A 20,988-nucleotide genomic window follows, 5' to 3' on the forward strand; every position below is an offset into this window, starting at 1 on the left:
ATACTCCGCAAGCCACCTGATGGTGCGTGGCGGAGGGTACCTTGAGTACCACTATCGGTTCTCCCTTCTGATCCAGTCTCATATTGTTCGTGGAAAGAAGGACTGTCGGTATGCCTCTGTGTGGGCTCCAATCTCTCTGACTTTATCCTCATGGTCTCTCCGCAAGATATACGTAGGAGGGAGCAATATACTGCTTGACTCCTCGGTGAAGGTATGTTCTCGAAACTTCAAAAAAAAAAAAAAAAGAAGCCTGTACTGAGCATTTCTCCTGCAGAGTCTTCCACTGGAGTTTATCTATCATCTCCGTAACGCTTTCGCGATTACTAAATGATCCTGTAACGAAGAACGTTGCTCTCTGTGGGATCTTCTCTATCTCTTCTATCAACCCTATCTGGTACGGATACTGCTGAGCAGTATTCAAGCAGTGGGCGAACAAGCATACTGTAACCTACTTCCTTTGTTTTTGGATTGCATATCCTTAGGATTCTTCCAATGAATCTCAGTCTGGCATCTGCTTTACCGACGATCAACTTTATATGATCATTCCATTTTAAATCACTCCTAATGTGTACTCCCAGATAATTTATGGAATTAACTGCTTCCAGTTGCTGACCTGCTATATTGTAGCTAAATGATAAGGGATCTTTCTTTCTATGTATTCGCATCACATTACACTTGTCTACATTGAGATTCAATTGCAATTTCCTGCACCATGCGTCAAATTGCTGCAGATCCTCCTGCATTTCAGTACAATTTTCCATTGTTACAACCTCTCGATATACCACAACATCATCTGCAAAAAGCGTCAGTGAACTTCTGATGTCATCCACAATGTCATTTATTTATATTGTGAATAGCAACGGTCCTACGACACTCCCCTGCGGCACACCTAAAATCACTCTTGCTTCGGAAGACTTCTCTCCATTGAGAATGAAATGCTGCGTTCTGTTATCTAGGAACTCTTCAATCCAATCACAAAATTGGTCTGATAGTCTGTATGCTCTTACTTTGTTCATTAAACAACTGTGGGGAAGTGTATCAAATGCCTTGCGGAAGTCAAGAAACACGGCATCTACCTGAGAACCTGTGTCTATGGCCCTCTGAGTCTCGTGGATGAATAGCGCGAGCTGGGTTTCACACGATCGTCTTTTTCAAAACCCATGCTGATTCCTACAGAGTAGATTTCTAGTCTCCAGAAAAGTCATTATACTCACACATAATACCTGTTCCAAAATTCTACAACTGATCGACATTAGAGATATAGGTCTATAGTTCTGCACATCTGTTCGATGTCCCTTCTTGAAAACAGGGATGACCTGTGCCCTTTTCCAATCCTTTGGAATGCTACGCTCTTCTAGAGACCTACGGTACACCGCTGCAAGAAGGGGGGCAAGTTTCTTCGCATACTCTGTGTAAAATCGAACTGGTATCCCATCAGGTCCAGCGGCCTTTCCTCTTTTGAGCGATTTCAATTGTTTCTCTATCCCTCTGTCATCTATTTCGATATCTACCATTTTTTTCATCTGTGCGACAATCTAGAGAAGGATCTACAGTGCAGTCTTCTTCTGTGAAACAGCTTTGGAAAAAGACATTTAATATTTCGGTCTTTAGTCTGTCATCCTCTGTTTCAGTACCATTTTGGTCACAGAGTGTCTGGACACTTTGTTCTGATCCACCTACCGCTTTGACATAAGACCAAAATTTCTTAGGATTTTCTGCCAAGTCACTACATAGAACTTTACTTTCGAATTCATTGAACGCCTCTCGCATAGCCCTCCTCACACTACACTTCGCTTCGCGTAATTTTTGTTTGTCTGCAAGGCTTTGGCTATGTTTATGTTTTCTGTGTAGTTCTCTTTGCTTCTGCAGCAGTTTTCTAACTCATTTGTTGTACCACAGTGGCTCTTTTCCATCTCTTACAATCTTGCTTGGCACATACGCATCTAATGCATATTGTACGATGGTTTGGAGCTTTGTCCACTGATCCTCAACACTATCTGTACTTGAGATAAAACTTTTGTGTTGAGCCATCAAGTACTTTGAAATCTGCTTTTTGTCACTTTTGCTAAACAGAAAAATCTTCCTACCTTTTTTAATATTTCTATTTACGGCTGAAATCATCGATGCAGTAACTGCTTTATGATCGCTGATTCCCTGTTCTGCATTAACTGTTTCAAATAGTTCGGGTCTGTTTGTCACCAGAAGGTCTAGTACATTATCGCCATGAGTTGGTTCTCTGTTTAACTGCTCAAGGTAGTTTTCAGATAAAGCACTTACAAAAAATTCCACTGGATTCTTTGTCCCTGCCACCCGTTATCAACGTTTGAGTCTCCCAGTCTATATCCGGCAAATTAAAATCTCCACCCAGAACTATAACATGATGGGGAAATCTACTCAAAATATTTTCCAAATTATCCTTCAGGTGCTCAGCCACAACAGCTGCTGAGCCAGGGGGCCTATAGAGACATCCAATTACCATGTCTGAGCCTGCTTTAACTGTGACCTTCACCCAAATTATTTCACATTTCGGCAATTTCCTTCGATACTATTGCACTTCTTATCGCTATAAACACACCTCCCCCTTCACTGTCCAGCCTGTCTCTGCGGTATGCATTCCAAACTGAGTTTAGAATTTCATTACTGTTTACATCTGGTTTCAGCCAACTTTCTGTCCCTAGTACTATGTGGGCATTGTGACCGTTTACTAATGAGAGCAGTTCTGGGACCTTTCTATAGACACTCCTGCAGTTAACTATTAGCACATTAATGTTGTTATTCCCTGTTGCATTTTGCCTGTTCCTACCTTTCCACGTCTCAGGAGGCGTCTTGTCGGGCCTAGGGAGCGAATTCTCTAACCTAAAAAACCCACTTGTGCACTCCACACGTGCTCCACTACCCTTGTAGCCACTTACTGCATGTAGTTCACGCCTCCTATTTAGTCCACTGATTTGGCACACCTCTTACACCATACTGTTCAAGCTTCCTCAGGAGCACAGAATGATCAATCACATCAAAAGCTTTTGTTAGGTCCAAGAATAAATTGAGATATTGTCTACTGCATTTAAGACATGGTTTATCAGGTGGAAAGTGGCTGTTTCAGTTGATTGCTGTCGTCTGAAGTTATGTTGACATCCTGAAATAATATTATTCTTGTCTAAGAATGTAGTTAGTTGTGAAAGGAAAACTTTTTCAATAATTTTCGAAAACCCTGACAGTAGAGACAGAGGCCTATAGTTACTCATACATTTATGATCACCTTTTTTTTATATAGGGATATTGCTTTTGTCATTTTCAGCTGCTGTGGGAAGACACTACATGATAAGGAAGAATTGAATATATCAAGTAAAGGAGAGAGTATTTGTCTTGCTGTTATTTTTATAATACAGTCTGGAATATCATCAATACCAGTTGAATAATTACTCTTCTGTGATTAATGGTATTTAGGAGCAGTTATTTCCATGACGTATTAGGTGGATCACCAAATTTTTCCTTCACTAATTTTCCAGCAACAGTTGCATAAGAAGAATTGAAGCTGTTTGCAACTGCCCTTAGGGTCAGTGACATTCTTGCCATCATGCGATATCACAATATTTTTGTGAGTTGTCTTCTTCCCTGTAAGATCCTGCAAAGCTTTCCACATGGACTTAATTTTATTGTATGACTTCATAAAATAATTGTCATTTTCCTTAATTTTTGCCTCTTTTATGACATTTTTCGAAACTAGCTTGTATTGTTTGAAATAACTAAGAAATTCGGGATTACTGTCAGTTTTTGACAGGAGAAAAAGTTCACTCTTCCTTTTACAAGATACTCTAATGTCTGATGTAATCCACTTTTTGAATCTATCTGTGCTTCTGGAAATCACTTTCCTTTGTGGAAAAACTATGTCAATGTTATGCTTGAAAATGTTCAAAAAGTTTTCCAACTTTTCGTTTGTAATAGCGGTATCATATACTTCTCTCCAGGATTGTTTGCTGATTATATTTTGTACACTGATCAAAATGTGATTTACAGGTATCTTTAATAATTGTGAAAGGTGGTAACTATAGCCGGTATTGAAGTTTTCTGATGTACACTTGTCCACGTTTACACATACCTGATCAAGGAGAGTGACAGTTTTTGTTACATGTGTTAGAGAGCTAACAGTCAGGCAAAGATTGTATGCTTTTATAATATTTAACACCTTTTCCTTGTGAAGGCTATGGTTCAGAAAGTCAATATTAAAATCTCCACACAGTACCACTGTTTTCCCAGTTGTCTTGAGTTTGCCTAAAGCAAGGTCCAGTTTTTTGGAAAAAAACCACTTTTGTTGCTGATAGGAGATCTATACACACATAAAATAATAGAGTTTTCAGACATTAACTCAACAGCTGAGATTTCAAAGTTCTCCCATGTTCTGATTCCATTCTACAAAAGCAGTTTGCAAGATTAAAATGCAATATTTTGAAGTATAGAAAATACTCATTTTGTAACCAGTACTTGCAAAAACATAAAACTGAAACATCTTTCCATTCCATTTTGAAGGCTATGAATAGCACTAACATTCATCAGAATTTCACAGAACTACATAGGCTGAAGTGAAACTACCACACTTGTCCCACAAAAAATCTGCATCTTTTCAACTGAAACTGGTCATGAAGAAAATGTGTTGCATTATTTATAGAATGCCCCTCATATATTAAAATTAAATTACATGTCTAATTATACAACAGATAAAATACCTAACTGATCTGTGTTTCTGTGTTTATTTTTGACTCTATACAGGCATTTGCTTGTGGTTAGTACCACTTGCATATCATGTCACAACACTCATTCCTTCACCATTAACACAACTGACATTTATTTACACCTTACCCATCAATAACATATTCCCTCTCACTCATCCTCACACCTCTGTTCACATCTCTTAAAACTTTGTTTGTATCTCTAGTATCTACTCTGACCTTGTTTAGTTCATTCCTAAATAAGTTGTATGTAACACCATTCAGTGACTTAACCAACTTAACTATTATTAGTTTCAACTGGCAACTTCATTTTATTCTAAGGAGATTTGTGGCTCCTAGCTTCCTCTTTGGAGCCTATGTGAAACTATGTGCTCATGGTGTCTTCCTTATTCTATGTAAGTACTGGGGCTATGTACTATCATAAAATGAACCATACCTCTACTGGGGATGACGTGAGTCATTTTAGTCTATTACACCTTTGGCAAAGGATTGGTGGACCAGTCACCATTAGGGGCAGAATACAGAACTTTATTTTTCTTTGCCTTATGAGACCTTGATATTAGTAATATCTTAATATTTGAAAATCAGTATATTTTTCACAAGAAAAAATAATTTACATTATGTACTAAATGGGCCATCTCAGTCATACAATAATTACACACATTCACTCTCATGTATGCTAAAAAGGTCACAAATGGAGTAGAATTAATTCTGAAACAGTCTTTAAATTCGCTCTTGAATTTCAGCATTTCAAGAGAAAGACTTTAGATTTCCCTACATAGAGCATTGAAAAATTGTGTCTGAGCAATTTACTCCTTTCTGATAAGAGGACTTACATAGTAACCAGACAAATTCTACTGTTTTGATCTCATATTGTCATCGTGATATGCACTATATGTTTTGAAAAGAGATTGGTTTTTATTAATGAAACCAAAGTGAGAAGATACACTGAGATGTTGTTGAAAAAACCTGTAGTTCCTGGAAAAGGCTCTTCCAAGAGCACCTTGGATGAACACCATTCATAATGTGTATAACTCTCTTCTGAGTGACAATGTTTTATTTTTTACCATGGGCTGATTATCCCAAAATATGAAGAGAACAATGCATGGAAATATGCAAAGCAAGCAGACTTGATGGCATTCTGATGTGTAGAGAATGTAATTGTGTGTAAGGCAAAAGCTGCAGAGTTCAGTTGCTGTTTTTCTTGTCCATTACATTTTATATGTGTGTCCTCCTGTTCTTTCTGTCACCACACAAAATTGTACATAATGAGTGTCTTTGATATTCAGAGTGTCCGTTACAGACAAACCACTTGAGGATATCATTAAGTACACTATTAACAGATGTTTCCATGTTTTTCCTGCTGTTCTACACTAGGAGAAAAGTATCATCTACAAAATGGGTGCACTTGCTCATTCATGTCCCATTATTCCAATTAACCCACAGAATTTTGTTTTATTTAGCAGAATTTCATCAATGACATAGTCAAAAGTCAAGGGTAGGTCACATAGGATTCCAGCTGATGCCGGTTTACTGTTAAGAGATTGCAGAATTTGTCCTGTGAAGCAGAAGATAGAACCATCAGTTGATAGACCATGCTGGAAACCAAACTGACATTGACTGAGAATGTTGTGGCTGTTCAGGTGAGCAGCAGTTCCCCTGAACATAAGTTTTTGTAGAGCCTTAGAGAAACTTGTTAGCAGGGATGTAGGGCATCAGTTTGCTATAGTACTTTTTCACCCTTCTTGAAAAGTGTTTTCACACATGCATATTTAATCTCAGTAGGACAATACCTTGAGTTAGGGATTTCGTAAATATGTGACACAACTGCACAGTGCCTAAGTATCCCTGTGGAATTTATAATATTAGTAGCCAAGATTTCCCAATGTGAAGTAGTTTATTTAATGACCAGTTTTGACAGCCTTGACACACTGGTAACATTGGATGGGTGAGTGTCTGGGCCTGCAGAGTGCTGTCAGTGAGCGGGATGCACTCAGCCTTTGTGAGGCTTTGACTGAGAAGTAGAGGCTCTGCTCATGAAAATGACCAGGAGAGTGATGCACTGACCACATGCCCCTCCATATCCGCATATCCACATCCAGTGATGCCTATTGACTGAGGATGACACGGTGGTCAGTCGGTACTGTTGGGCCTTTTGAGGTCTGTTCAGATTGAGAGAGAAGAGTTTTTGGCAGTTAAAAGCTGTCATCCCTGGATTCTCAGATCTCCCAGAGATATAATTACACATTAGTCTCCTTGACATACAGAGAACATGCTCCAATTATAATAACACAGCTCTACACTGGCTTGTCAAACACATAAAACTTCTTAAATAAAATAAGGAGTACAGGAGCAAAAACAGGTACATCAGGTCCTGAGTTCAAGTTGTGGTCTAGCGCACACTTTTAATCTGCCATGAAGATTCATACTGCAGAGTGAAAATTTCATTCTGGAAACTTTCCTGAGATAGGGGCTAAACCATGTTTCTGCAATATCCTTTGTTCCAGGGGTGCTAGTCCCACAAGATTTACAGAATAACTTCTGTGAAGTTTGGAAGGTAGGAGACAAGCTACTGGCAGAAGTAAAGCTGTGAGAATAGGTTGTGAGTCATGCTTGGGCAGCTCAATTGGTAGAGCACTTAGCTGCGAAAGGCAAACCTCCCAAGTTCAAGTCTCAGTCTGGCACACAGTTTTAATCTACCAGGGAGTTTCATAGCAGTGCACATTCCATTGCAGAGAGAATATTTCATTCTGGAAACATTTCCAGGCTGTGGCTAAGCCTTGTGTACACAATATCCATTCTTCCAGGAGTGCTTGTCCTGCAAGATCTACAAGACATCTTCTGTGAAGTTTGGAAGGTAGGAAATGGGGTACTGGCAGAAATAAAGCTGTGAGAATGGGTCATGATTTGTGTTTGAGTAGCTCAGTTAATAGAGCACTTGCCCATGAAAAGCAGAGGTCCTGAATTCGAGGCTCGGTCTAGCATATAGTTTTAATCTGACAAGAACTTTCATATCAGTACTCACACTACTGAAAACTGAAAATTTCATTCCAATTACATCCCCCAGGCTGTACCTAAGCCATGTCTCTGCATTATCCTTTCTTCCAGGAATGCTGGTCCCATAAGTTTTGTGGGAGAACTTCTGTGAAATTTGGAAGATAGGAGATGAGAGATTAGTGGAAGTATAGCTGTGAGGACGTGTTGTGAGTCATGCTAGGGCAGCTCACTTGGTAGAGCACTTGCCCACAAAATCAAAAGGTCCAAATTTTGAGTCTTGGTGTGGCACACAGTTTTAATCTGCTATGAAATTTAAAAGGCTGAAGGTCACTGAGATATCACTATTGACTGACCTGAAAGATTTAAAGGAATGTTTAACTTTATCAGCAAGGTTTATGTAATTTACTGTAAGCAGTTGTGCACAATGATCTGACAGTGTGTTGAGGATTTTACTCACAATGATACAGCTTCTCCTGCCACTGTCAATGAATATATTGTTAGTTAGGCTATTACAGCTACTTGTCACTCTAGTGGGAAAGTTAACTATTGCAGTTAGGTTAAATTATTCCATCAGGTGCTGTAGTTCTCTGCTACTGTTAGTTGTAGTTCAGAACTTAATATGAAAATCATCCATGATAATTATATCCTTTGTTTATATTTTTTTTCAAAAATTGTTCCATCTGGTATACAAAAATACATATTTTCCCTGCAGGAAACTATCAACACTATAACTGTCACATCATTTGTGGTAACTTCAATACCACAGACTTTAAAGAGGCAAGCTATACCATTAATACTTATGTCTATGGAGTTGATATTGCATCTGTTTTGGCACAAATTTTAGTCCCATCTTTCTCCTTAATAGTTCTACAACAGCTTACTGCCAGTATGTAACCATCAGTATGAGCCAAGGGTGCTCATACCTGTGGACCAAGGAGTACTGTGCCCCCTGTCTGTAATAAAGTGCATAAATGTGGAATATGTCTCATAACATGAGTTGAGATGTAATATTTGAGATGAAAATTTTAGTTTGGCATTACAAAAAATGTAAGTGGAACTGTACATTTACATACCTTAAAATTTTTTTTGTTAGAAGACATGTTCATTTGGTGTTGGACCTCACCTCAAGCTGACATGTGAATAAAAATCAGCACATTATGAAAGATTTGCCATCCACATGGCGACTTGGCATGAGGTCCAATGTAAAATGAACATGTTTCATGACAAAATGATTTTTTAAGGTATGTAAATATACAGTTCGACTCCCATTTCTTACATCTTAACTCATGTTATGAGACATATTCCATGTATATGCACTTTGTTACAGACCTGAATATGATAGCAAAGTCTGTCAAAACCAGTTGTTTTAAATAAGGAAATATTTGTGCAATATTGGCTGCTGAGTATTTTTAGAAGTAAACGGAAATGAGAAAATTCAGTCATAGTGTGGACAGGTGTTTCTTTTTATTTTTTATTTTCAAGAAAATAATTTAAAAGTCAGTGTTAAGTACATTTCTTATAGACTCTGAGTCATTTATGTCATGATTCAAAAGCTCCAATCTGCTTCTGACACTCCTAATATTTTGATGAAACACACAGAGTTTTTTGTTACTGGCATTACTTACCTTGTTGATGTACTTTCCTAACTTAATATCTCCCAATAAACTTAACAATTTTAACAGGGAACTGTTTAACAGGTTATTATTCTTTTATTGCCTCTACTTAAACACTGATGAAAATCTGTACTTTCTTCTTTTTGGTTTAATACCACAAAAATCATCACTCACAATAGTTGCTCTTCTTGTCCTATGGCACTTACTTCAGGATGCTTCCAAAGGTTGGGAAATCTTCATATGTGGTAGCCCATAGTTTGTTGTACTAGCTACACTAGCCCTTCTTGTTCTTCAGATTCTTCTCTCACTGGTCTGGTTACAATAGAGATGTTTCCTTGCTCTGAGCAAAGAGCATCTCTTGTAGATGGTATCTTTTATCTTAACAAGACTCTTATTTGTCCTGTGCTAACAGCAGGTGTGCTGCATTACAAGTATATGGAAAGTGCAAGGACTTATTTTAGTTCTGGAATGTTTTAACTAGGAGAAAGTGTTTACATGTAGATATAATTTAATTTTAGTTTCCATGTGATATATTTGTACTAGAATTGATGTTTAAGAGAAGACATAATCAGAAGTTACATATCTTCACTTTTCTTTATGCCCTCTTACTTCCTAAATTAACCAAAAATTACAGATGAAAAAAACCAGTGTCATAAAATTGTTCATAACTAATTTGTTTATGGACTGTCAAATGAAAAATGTCATGTGTGTGTTAAGTATGCGATTAAAGCACAACTTGGATAGTAAGAAGCATTCAATTTTCTAACACAGTGACAGGTGTGTATCACACTAAAGTTTCACACCATTATGCAGTCAGCTGAGCAGTCGGTGAGTGGATAGAATGAAACAGTCCTGGGGGACAGCAGTTACTTTTCTCTTTTTTAAAGGAGTGGGGAGAGGGAGGGAGGAGGAGTAGATATGCAAGTCTCACATGACATGTATTCTCCAATGTGCAACAATTGCATTGAGCTCATTTGCGGCCAGTAAATCAAAACACTACTGAAATTGAAGGCTTATACATCATGTCAGTTTATTATATTTGTCATAAATTACAATGAAATAAAATGATTCAGTGCAATTGTCAATTTTAGATGATGCAGGCTGTATTAACACTTTAAAATACTGCTATGCTTACAGTTTTCTGAACAGAAAACATTATGAATTTCTTTTAGTAAGAAAAATAATACTTCCTATGATAAAAGCATGTTTGACAACACAGGAACTATTTTAAATCTTTAAATGTGTCTATGGTTTCTTTAACATGAGCAATATCAAAGATCTATTTGTTACCCTTGTTTCCTTTTGTTATAAATTCCAGGGGAAGTACATTAATCTGCCTTGAATGTGTTTCACAAAATAGAAATGAACAATGATTGATAACTTAATCTAATAATCAGATAATACTGGTGGGCAAGTACAGACTAAATGCTTATCTCCATATATGTCATCTATTCTACCTACACTTGGCCAAATCTTGTTGTCTGCTCGTACAAATGGCTGAAATAAAAAAAAATGCATTTTTTTAATCTATGAAATAGCTACATACAATACAAATGTTGTAGGAAAGTTCTTGTAGACTGTAAATACTTTACGATTAAGGGAGGCCAATTACTGAAAGCAGAAGCATTGAATCGCCAATAGGCACACACAAAAGGAGGAAAACTTGCTACACACACACACACACACACACACACACACACACACACACACGTGTGTGCGTCTATTATGGCCCTGTGCACACAGGGGTTTTTGTATCCCCAACATTAGTTCACAACTTGTAACCAACCAGATATTCTTAGGTCTGTAAAATATGTGTTAAATCTTTATTGTGTGCAATAGCATATACTATGCAGTAAGGCCTGTAAGACAAAATCTTAAATGCATACTCTGACTGTTATCTTAACCCGATGGTAGAAACTCTACAACTTCTATTATACACTTTACTGTGGTACTATGTGCTGACATGACATACAATTCATTACCATATTTTATACCTCTTCATGATGATTTGAATTTTTATAGATCATGATAAATCTGTTAGTGGATTAATCACATCTGAAGATGTCAAACTGCCATAACTGGAAATGTTAATATTTTAGTTACTAGGCAATCTTGACAAATAGATTACTACATAAATTGGGTCTAAGACCAAAATAATAATAAAATACAAATAAAAATAAATAAAAATGTTTGAAAAGTCCCACCATGATTCACCATGAAGGAATTATTCAACTGGGACAGAAATCAGTAGATGTGATGTACGTGTACATGTACATGTATGTGTACAGACAAACAATTTATTACAATTTCATAAAAATTAGATAATCCCAAGCTGGCTGGAGGACCCTACTCATAATACTCCAAACATCACAACTGTGGAGATGTCCAGCAACTGTGCTGGTCAAGATAGGGTCCGGCAAGCATTCACACAAGCAGTAGAAACTTTTGCCGTGTGCGGGCAGGCATTATCTTGCAGAAATGCAAGTCCAGGATGGCTTGACGTGAAGGGCAACAAAATGGGCCTTAGATATTGTTGACATACTGCTGTGCTGTAAGGGTGCAGCAGAACCAAAGGGGTTCTGCTATGAAAAGAAATGGCACCCCAGACAATCACACCTGGTTGTTGGGCCATGGCAGGCAACAGTCAGGTTGGTATCCCACCACTGTCTGGGGCATCTCCAGAAATGTCCTTGGCCTGTTATCTCATTGACTGGAGTAGAATTGTCTTCAGTAATGAGTCCTGCTTCGAACTGAACCCTGATGACCAGCAAAGATATGTCTGGAGATGCCTCAGACAGCACTGAGATACCAACCTGACTTTCACCCAACACACTGTCTGACAACCAGGAGTAATAGTCTGGGTTGCCATTTCTTTTACAACAGGACCCCTTTGGTTGTCATCTGTGGCACCCATACAGCACAGTAGTACATCAATGATATTCCATGAGCCATTTTGTTGCCCTTCGTGGTACACTATCTTAGTCTTACATTTCAGCATGTTTGCCTGCACATGGCAAAACTTTCTACTGTTTATTTTCATGCTTGCCAAACACTACCTTAGCCAGCAAGTTTGGCAGCTCTCTCCCCAATTGAGAATGTTTGGAGCATTATGAGCTGGGCTCTTGAACCATCTCATGATTTTGACAATCTAATGTGCCAGTTGGACAGAATTTGTCACTATATCCCTCAGCAGACCACCCAACAACTCTACTAATCAGTGCCAAACTGAATAACTGCTCGCAGAAGGGCCAGTGCATTACTGACTTGCTCAATTTGTGAAGCTCTTACTCTTGAATAAATCATCAATTTTTTTTTGAAATTATAAGCATTCATTTATTTATAAATGTGTATCACATCTAAGAATTTCCATTCCATTTGCGTAAGTCCTTTGTGGGGTGGCAAAAATTTAGTTGTGATGGGGGACTGGAATTCATTTGTGGGAAAAAGAAGAGAAGGCAGTGTAGAAGCATAATATGGGCTGGGGGACAGGAATGAAATAGGAAGGCCCCTGGTAGAATTTTACACAGAGCATAATTTAATCTTTGCTAACACTTAGATTAAAAGCTGTTAGAGAAAGATATATCCTTGGACTAGACCCAGAGGCACAAGAAGGTTTCAGAGATATTATATAACAGCAACACAGAGATTTCAAAACCACATTTTAAACTGTAAAACACTGACAAATGAATTTGTGGACTGACCATAATTTAGTGGTTATGACCCACAAATTAAAACAAGAAATTTCAAAAAAGTAAGATATTAAGAAGATGGGCCCTGGACAAATTGAAAGAACCAGAGGATGGCGAGTGTTTCAAAGGGCTCATTAGCAATGATTGACTGAAACAAGTGAAAGGAATATGACAGAAAACAAATGGGTCCTTTTGCGGAAGAAAATAGTGAATATGGCAGAGGTTCAAATAGGCAAAAAGACACAATCCAACAGAAAATCTTTGCCAGTGCATGACACATTGAAATTAACTGACAAAAGAAGAAAACATAAAAATGAAGCAGATAAAAGGGAATGCAGATGTCTAAAAAATGAGACTGGCACACAAAGCATGTATCGATAGAGGTCCAATTCAAGGCTAAGGGAAATATTAATGCTACCTATATCAACATTAAAATGTTCTCCTCCCCCTCCCAGCAAAGCCTCCTAATACCGCATATAGCAGCCTTATCTTGTCCCACCATGTTCCTGCATGCTCCCATAGGCGGCACTAGCATCTTCTTTATTCCCACTACCCACCCGAGCAAAGGTAGCTGCTCTCCTCAGACACAGTCGCAGTCGCAGTCAAGTCCGGGTACACAGATTTGGCAACGGCCATGTGTGTGTGAGTTACGCTCGAGTGAATCTGTGTGAGTTTTCCAAGTCTGATAAAGGACTTAGTCCAGTGGATAAATATATATGACATTCATTTTGGGTGTGTGTGTGTGTCTGCGACTCAATGCTTCATCTACATGGTGAGTAGGAATCTATCTTTTTCATATTGTTGTTATTCCATCCTGGATTTTCCATTGTCTGGGCTGGAAGATACAGGGTGACAATTATTGAACTATATGAAGTAAAATCATCATAACTTCTGAAAGGCTTGTGTTATAATGTTAAAACTGCATGGTTGGCTGCAGGGCATGATGGGAATTAGTATGCCCATGCATGGTTTTGTTTAGTGATGAAGTCCACTTTCATTTGAATGGGTTCATCAATAAGCAAAAATTGGCACAGCTGGGGGGACTGAAAATCCACATTTCAAAATTGATAAGCCTCGTTACTCTCAATGGGTGACTGTTTTGTGTTCAATGTTCAGTCGTGGAATAATCATTGTGATATTCGTTGACAACATGGTAACTACCAAATTGTATGTGAAGGTTTTGGAAGGTAATTTCATTCCCATTATTGAAAGTGACCCTGATTTCAACAAGATATGTTTCATGCAAGATGGAGCTTAACCCCATCGAACAGGAGAGTGTTTGATGTCTTGGAGGAGTACTTTTGGGACCGCATTCTGACTCTGGAGTATGCACAGGCCACTGGCATGGGCCTCAATTGGCTGCTATATTCTCTGGCTCTGAACACACGTGACTTTTTTGTGGGGCTATATTAAAGACAAGGTATATGGCAATAACCCCAAAACCATTGCTGAGCTGAAAACAGCCATTCAGGGGGGTCATCGACAGTATCAATGTTCCAACACTTCAGCGGGTCATGCAGAATTTCACTATTCATGTGCCCCACATCACTGCCAAGAATGGCAGGCATATTTAACATGTCATAAACTAAATCCTAATATCTGTAGGGGCATTTACATGTTGAAAAAAGTATGTGCACACCAAAGTTTGCAAGTAAATTACAATTTTCTTCATATAGTTCAGTAATTGTTACCCTGTGTGTAGTAATGGAAAAGTTAAGATATTAAGGTCCTTAGAACATTTTTTTTCAATATTCTTTTTGTCACTTTTTGTCAGCAGAGTGTGGTTTATGATGGTAAATATCAATAAGAATTCCCTTCTTGTAGAAATAATAAAAATCTAATCAGTTGCAAAATGGAAGGTATATTAAAATGCCTTTAACATGGTTTCAACATTTATAGAAACACCTTATTCAGAAGGATTATACGTGGGGAAAGGTATGTAAAATATAGCCAAAAAGTGTCAGTTAAATCTAAAATTTCACCTCCATAATAATTAAAACATGCACAACATGGTTGTTTTCATTTGGTATTTTCTCACCAATGTACGGCTAGCACAGCTTTTGGCTATATTTTAACGTATCTCACACACAACATGTATTCCAGTTGTCAATATCTCCTTCTGAAGAAGGTATTTTATTATAAACATGGAAGGCATGGTAAAGGGGTTATAAACCTTCCATTTAGCAGCTGATTCACTGTTTGCTATTTTTAAATGAAGAATTTGTCCTACAGTTGCTGCTCCAGCCATGTACAAAATTTTAAAATAAGAATTACTTTGTTCATAATTCATGTATTCACAGAAATTATTACACTACATACACAGACAAAAGGAATGATGACTCATAGATGGTCCACACTTCAGACAGAAATGATATAATACTTTAAAAGAAAGTTGTGTAATGAAAACTTGTGTTAAACTGACACATCCCACACCATTAAAAATGTTGTATTCATGTTCTATGGAGCAAATATTAATGTAATGTAGAAAAGAGAGATTAATGGATGCCCCCATTGCTCTCAATCAGGCTGTATTGAAACATTCTTAAAAGAAATGTTGGCCAAAATATCTACATCTACATCTATACTCTGAGAACCACCATGAGGTGCAAGGCAGAGGGTAAGTCCCATTGTACCAGTTATTAGGGTTTCTTCTGTTCCATTCACATATGGAGAATGGGAAAAATTATTGTCTGACTGCCTCTGTGCATGCAGTCATTACTCTAATCTTATCCTCATGATTCGTGTGTGAATGGTACACAGAGGGTTGCAGTATATCCCTACATTAATAATTTAAAGCCAGTTCTTGAAACTTGCTTAATAGGCTTTCTCAGGATAGTTTATGTCTGTCTTCAAGAGTCTACCAGTTCAGTTCCTTTAGTATCTCTGTGATACTCTCATGGATTAAACAAATCTGTGACCATTCATGCTGCCCTTCTCTGTATATATTCAATATCCCCTGTTAGTCCTATCTGGTACGTGTCCCACACACTTGAGCAGTATTCTATAGCCAGCCCCATGAGTGATTTGTAAGCAATCTCTTTTGTAGACTGACTGCACTTCCACAGTATTCTATCAGTAAACTGAAGTCTAACCACTGCTTTACCCATGACTGAACCTATGAGATCATTCCATTCCATTTCATATCCCTACAAAGTGTTACACCCAGGAATTTGTATGAGTTGGCCAATTACAACAGTGACTCATTGATATTACAGTAATAGGATACTACATTTTTCGTTTTGTGAAGTGCAAAATTTTGCATTTCTGAACATGTAGAGCAAATTACCAATCTCTGCACCACGTTGAAATCTTATCAATATTATGCGGCTTCCTTCAGATGGTACTTTATTATAGATAACTGCATCATCTGCAAAAAGCCTGATTTTACTATGAATACTGTCTGAAAGATCAGTAATATACAACATGAACACCAAGGGTCCCTGAGGCACACCTTAAGTTACTTCTACATCTGGTGACGACTCTCCATCCAAGATAATATGCTGTGTCCTCTTTATCAAAAAGTTCTCAATCCAGTTACAAATTTCACTTGATACCCAACATGATAGTATTTTTGACAATAAGCATACATGTGGTCCCGAGTCAAATGCTTTTTGGAAATAAAGAAAACTGCATCTACCTGGTTGCCTTGATCCAAAGCTTTCAGTATGTCTTGTGAGAAAAGTGCGAGTTGGGTTTCACATGATCAATGTTTTCAAAATCGATCTGTGTGGCATCGAGGAGGTCATTCCGTTCAAGATACTTCATTATGTTTGAGCTCAGAATATGTTCTAGGATTCCACAAATTATTGATGTCCAGTATAGTGGATGGTAGTTTTGTGGATAACTTCTTTAACCCTTCTTGTAGACAAGTTGACCTGTGTCAGCCACAAATTCAGTATAAATCAGACAGGGATCTATCAGTGCCTGGAGCTTTGTTCAATTATAATGATTTCAGCTGTTTCTCAACACCACTGACACTAATACATATTTCACTCATCTTTTCATTGGTCAGAGGATTAAATTGTGGCAATTCTCTTAGGCTTTCCTTTGTAAAGGAACATTTGAAACTGGAGTTACGCGTTTCAGCATTTGCTCTGCTGTGCTCAATTTCAGTTCCTGTCTCATTTGCTAGGAACTGGACACTGACTTGGGTGCCACTAACAGCCTTTACAAATGAGCAGAATTTCTTTGGATTTTGTGAAATGTCATTTGACAATATTCTGGTATGGTAGTCATTGAAGGCGTCACATATTGCTCTCTTGACAGCCAAACGCGTTTCATTTAGCATACCTACCTATACCCCTATGCTTTGTTTTACATCTATTATGCAGTAATATCTGTTTCTTTACAAGTTTCTTTACAGTGGTCGTATACTATGGAGGTTCCCACCCATTATGAACCATTCGACTGGGTACATAACTATCTAGTGCTAGGTCAACTATTCTTTCAAACTTGAGCCAGTTTTCCGTTGCATGCTCCTGCCCTATGCTGAAAGTTTCAAGTTCCTAATTGAGATGTGACACTATTGATTTTTATCTAGTTTATTGAACATACCTATTTTTTTCACGTTTTAGTTGTCCTCTGTACTTTGGTAATCATTGTTGCCACAACTGCGTCATGGTCACTGGTGCCAGTTTTGATGTGGACATCATCAAAGATATCGGGTCTATTTTTTGGCATTAGATTCAATGCAATTCCATCATGTTTGGGATTCATAATTATCTGTTCTGGGTAGTTTACAGAGAAGGCATTTACTAAAGTTCCATAGGATGTCTTATCACGCCCACCACTAACAAAACTTTAATTTTCCCAGTTAACCATTGGATGATTAAAGACTCCACAAGTGATCACAGTATGAACAGGGAACTTACGTATATGTGAACTGAGGTGTCCTCAAAAGTTTTTGGTTACATCAGGTGATGATGTCTGGTGGGTGATAGAAGGATCCAACTAACATTTTATGCCCATCCATGATACTGAGTCTTACCCAAACAATCTCACATGCAGCTTTAATTTCTGTCTTGGTGAATTTGAGTTTATTGTCTACTGGAACAAATACACCAGCTCCATTTCCCATTTGCCTATCCTTCCAACACACACTTAAATTTTCCACAAAAAATGTAACCGATATCAGTTTCAGGTTTCAACCAGTTTTCTGTGCATAGTATTATGTGAGCTTCACTGGTTTTCATGAGTGCTTGAAACTCTGGCACTTTGTTGCAAATGCTTTGGCCATTTACCATTAGGATTTTAATACTCTCACCTGTAGTAGGCATTTCTTTTGATCTTATGCTGATACTTCTCATTTTTATACACTTATCATTACCTGGATTGGAAGGAGAGTTGCCTAATCTAAAAAAACCATTGTGGGCACCCCACAGTCAGCTACCTGAGTAGCAGCCTCTGATGTGTAGTGTCACCTGACCTATTTAGGGGGATGCTATGGTTCTCAACCCTATGGTGCAAGTCCAAGAAGTCACAGCCCAGCTTGTTGCATAACTTTCAAAGTCTCTGGTTCAGCCCTTCCACTTGACTCAGAACCAAAGGGCCACAATCAGTTCTAGAGACAATACTGCAAATTGTGAGGTTTGTTGAAACTCCATGTGTAAGGCTGGTCTTCTCAATCTTCTCTGCCGGTCACTGGAATGACCCAAGAATGACCTTGGAGCCCAGATGAGAGGCATCATTTGTTCCAATGTGTGCCACAATCTGCAGGTGGTTGGAGTCTGTTCCCTCAATGGTTGTTGGAATAGCCTCTTCAACATGTTGAATGAGGCCCCCAGGCGTACACACTGAGTGTACCTGGTGTTCTTTTCTGTCCCTTGCTGCCATTTCTCTCAGGGGTCTCGTCATTTGCCATATGTTTGAACTGCTGATGATTAGTAGACACCTACCCTTTTGTGTTTGGCTCCTCTTCCTCAAAACAGGTGAAGTGAGTTCCACTGTGTCAGTTCCAGTTTCAGTGAAAGACAGTACCTCAAACCTGTTGGTTAGGAGGATTGTTACAACACCTCAAGTCCTTTCTGGTCGCCATCCACCATGTATAGGATGCTTAGATCTACCACTGGTACACCACTCCCAGTTAAGTGAATGAGCAATGACAGATCCTGTACTCTCTGCAGAGGAGACAGGATCCACAAGAGAGGATAGCACTTTAAGTACCTCTGGTACAGGTATCACAGGTACATGACTCTTGGGAGCTCTTCCAGCACACTGATTCACAGCAGCTGCCAACCCTTTGACACTAGTCAGTGCAGTTTCCAGCTGCTTACAAACATCAACTCATCCCATGTTTGAACCTGCCAATTATCTTGTAATCTGTTGAGCTAAAAAGTTGGTAATTCCTATAAGAATTTAAACAGATACACAAAATGAGAATTCTATTAAGGGAACCCAAAAACCTGTGGTAAAAATTACTAATTTCCTAAAATGCTTTGATGTTGATTATAGTTGTTAGCAAATTCGAAAACAGAGTTAGTTTATGATGAATGCAGATGATATATAGGGCTACTCCTCTTTAAGAGAAAACTGGATGTAACACAATTTGTTAGTAAATCAACTATGGTAACTACATCACAAACACTGATTTGTTACAAATTGCTTGTAGATTATGCAAAACACACATTTATTTGCATTATTATACAATGAAATTCAGGGGTGATGTATGCTTTGGCTGAACTGTGAAAAACAAATGTTGATTTTCTGTGAACTAAATTACATATCCAAAACACTCATACTGTTAATTTACAAAAATTTCTAAGCATGGCAGAGTGAAGAAAACGGCCCTGGTAAATGCCATAAGTTCTAGAAAGAAACGTGGAGGATAATATAATAAAAATACACTACTGGCCATTAAAATTGCTACACCATGAAGATGACATGCTACAGACGCAAAATTTAACCAACAGGAAGAAGATGCTGTGATATGCAAATGATTAGCTTTTCAAAGCATTCACACAAGGTTGGCGCCAGTGGTGACACCTACAACGTGCTGACATGAGGAAAGTTTCAAACCAATTTCTCATACACAAGCAGCAGTTGGCCAGAGTTTCCTGGTAAAACATTGTTGTGATGCCTCTTGTAAGGAGGAGAAATGCGTACCATCACGTTTCAGACTTTGATAAAGGTCAGATTGTAGCCTATCGCGATTGCGGTTTATCGTTTTGCAACACTGCTGCTTGCATTGGTCAAGATCCAATGACTAAGCAGAATATGGAATTGGTGGGTTCAGGAGGGTACTACGGAATGCCGTGTTGGACCCAAACGGCCTCGTGTCACTAGCAGTCGAGATGACAGGCATCTTATCCGCATGGCTGTAACTGATCGTGCAGCCTGGTCTTGATCCCTAAGGCAACAGATGGGGACATTTGCAAGACAACAAGCATCTGCACGAACAGTTCGATGAAGTTTGCAGCAGCATGGACTATCAGCTCCGAGACCATGGCTGCGGTTACCCTTGACTCTGCATCACAGACAGGAGCGCCTGCGATGGTGTACTCAATGACGAACCTGGGTGCACGAATGGCAAAACGTCATTTTTTCAGATGAATCCAGGTTTTGTTTACAGCATCATGATGGTCGTACCCATGTTTGGTGACATAGCGGTGGTCGGCCATTGGAAGCGTGTATTGGTCATCGCCATACTGGCGTATCATCCGGCGTGATGGTATGGGGTGCCATTGGTTGTTCGAATTGATGGCACTTTGAACAGTGGACGTTACATTTCAGATTTGTTACGACTCGTGGCTCTACCCTTCTTTCGATCCCAGCGAAACCCTACATTTCATTAGGATAATGCACGACCGCATGTTGCAGGTCCTGTGCGGGCCTTTCTGGATACAGAAAATTTTCGACTGCTGCCCTGGCCAGCACATTCTCCAGATCTCTCACCAATTGAAAACGTCTGGTCAATGGTGGCTGAGCCACTGGCACGTCACATACGTCAGTCACTACGCTTGATGAACT

General features: G+C 38.7%; 1 protein-coding gene across 1 annotated transcript in view; it reads right to left on the minus strand.

Moving 5' to 3' along the window:
• Positions 1–10,339: 10,339 nt before the first annotated feature.
• LOC124555229 (glycine dehydrogenase (decarboxylating), mitochondrial) overlaps positions 10,340–20,988 on the minus strand; it is a 316,302-nt gene continuing 305,653 nt past the window's right edge. The window contains exon 19 of the mRNA XM_047129086.1: positions 10,340–10,831. Coding sequence (XP_046985042.1) covers positions 10,721–10,831 — 111 coding nt within the window. The 3' untranslated portion in view covers positions 10,340–10,720. The remainder of the gene's footprint in view (positions 10,832–20,988) is intronic.

The sequence above is a fragment of the Schistocerca americana genome, chromosome X (genome assembly GCF_021461395.2).
Source record: "Schistocerca americana isolate TAMUIC-IGC-003095 chromosome X, iqSchAmer2.1, whole genome shotgun sequence".
NCBI classification, from domain to species: Eukaryota; Metazoa; Arthropoda; class Insecta; order Orthoptera; family Acrididae; genus Schistocerca; species Schistocerca americana.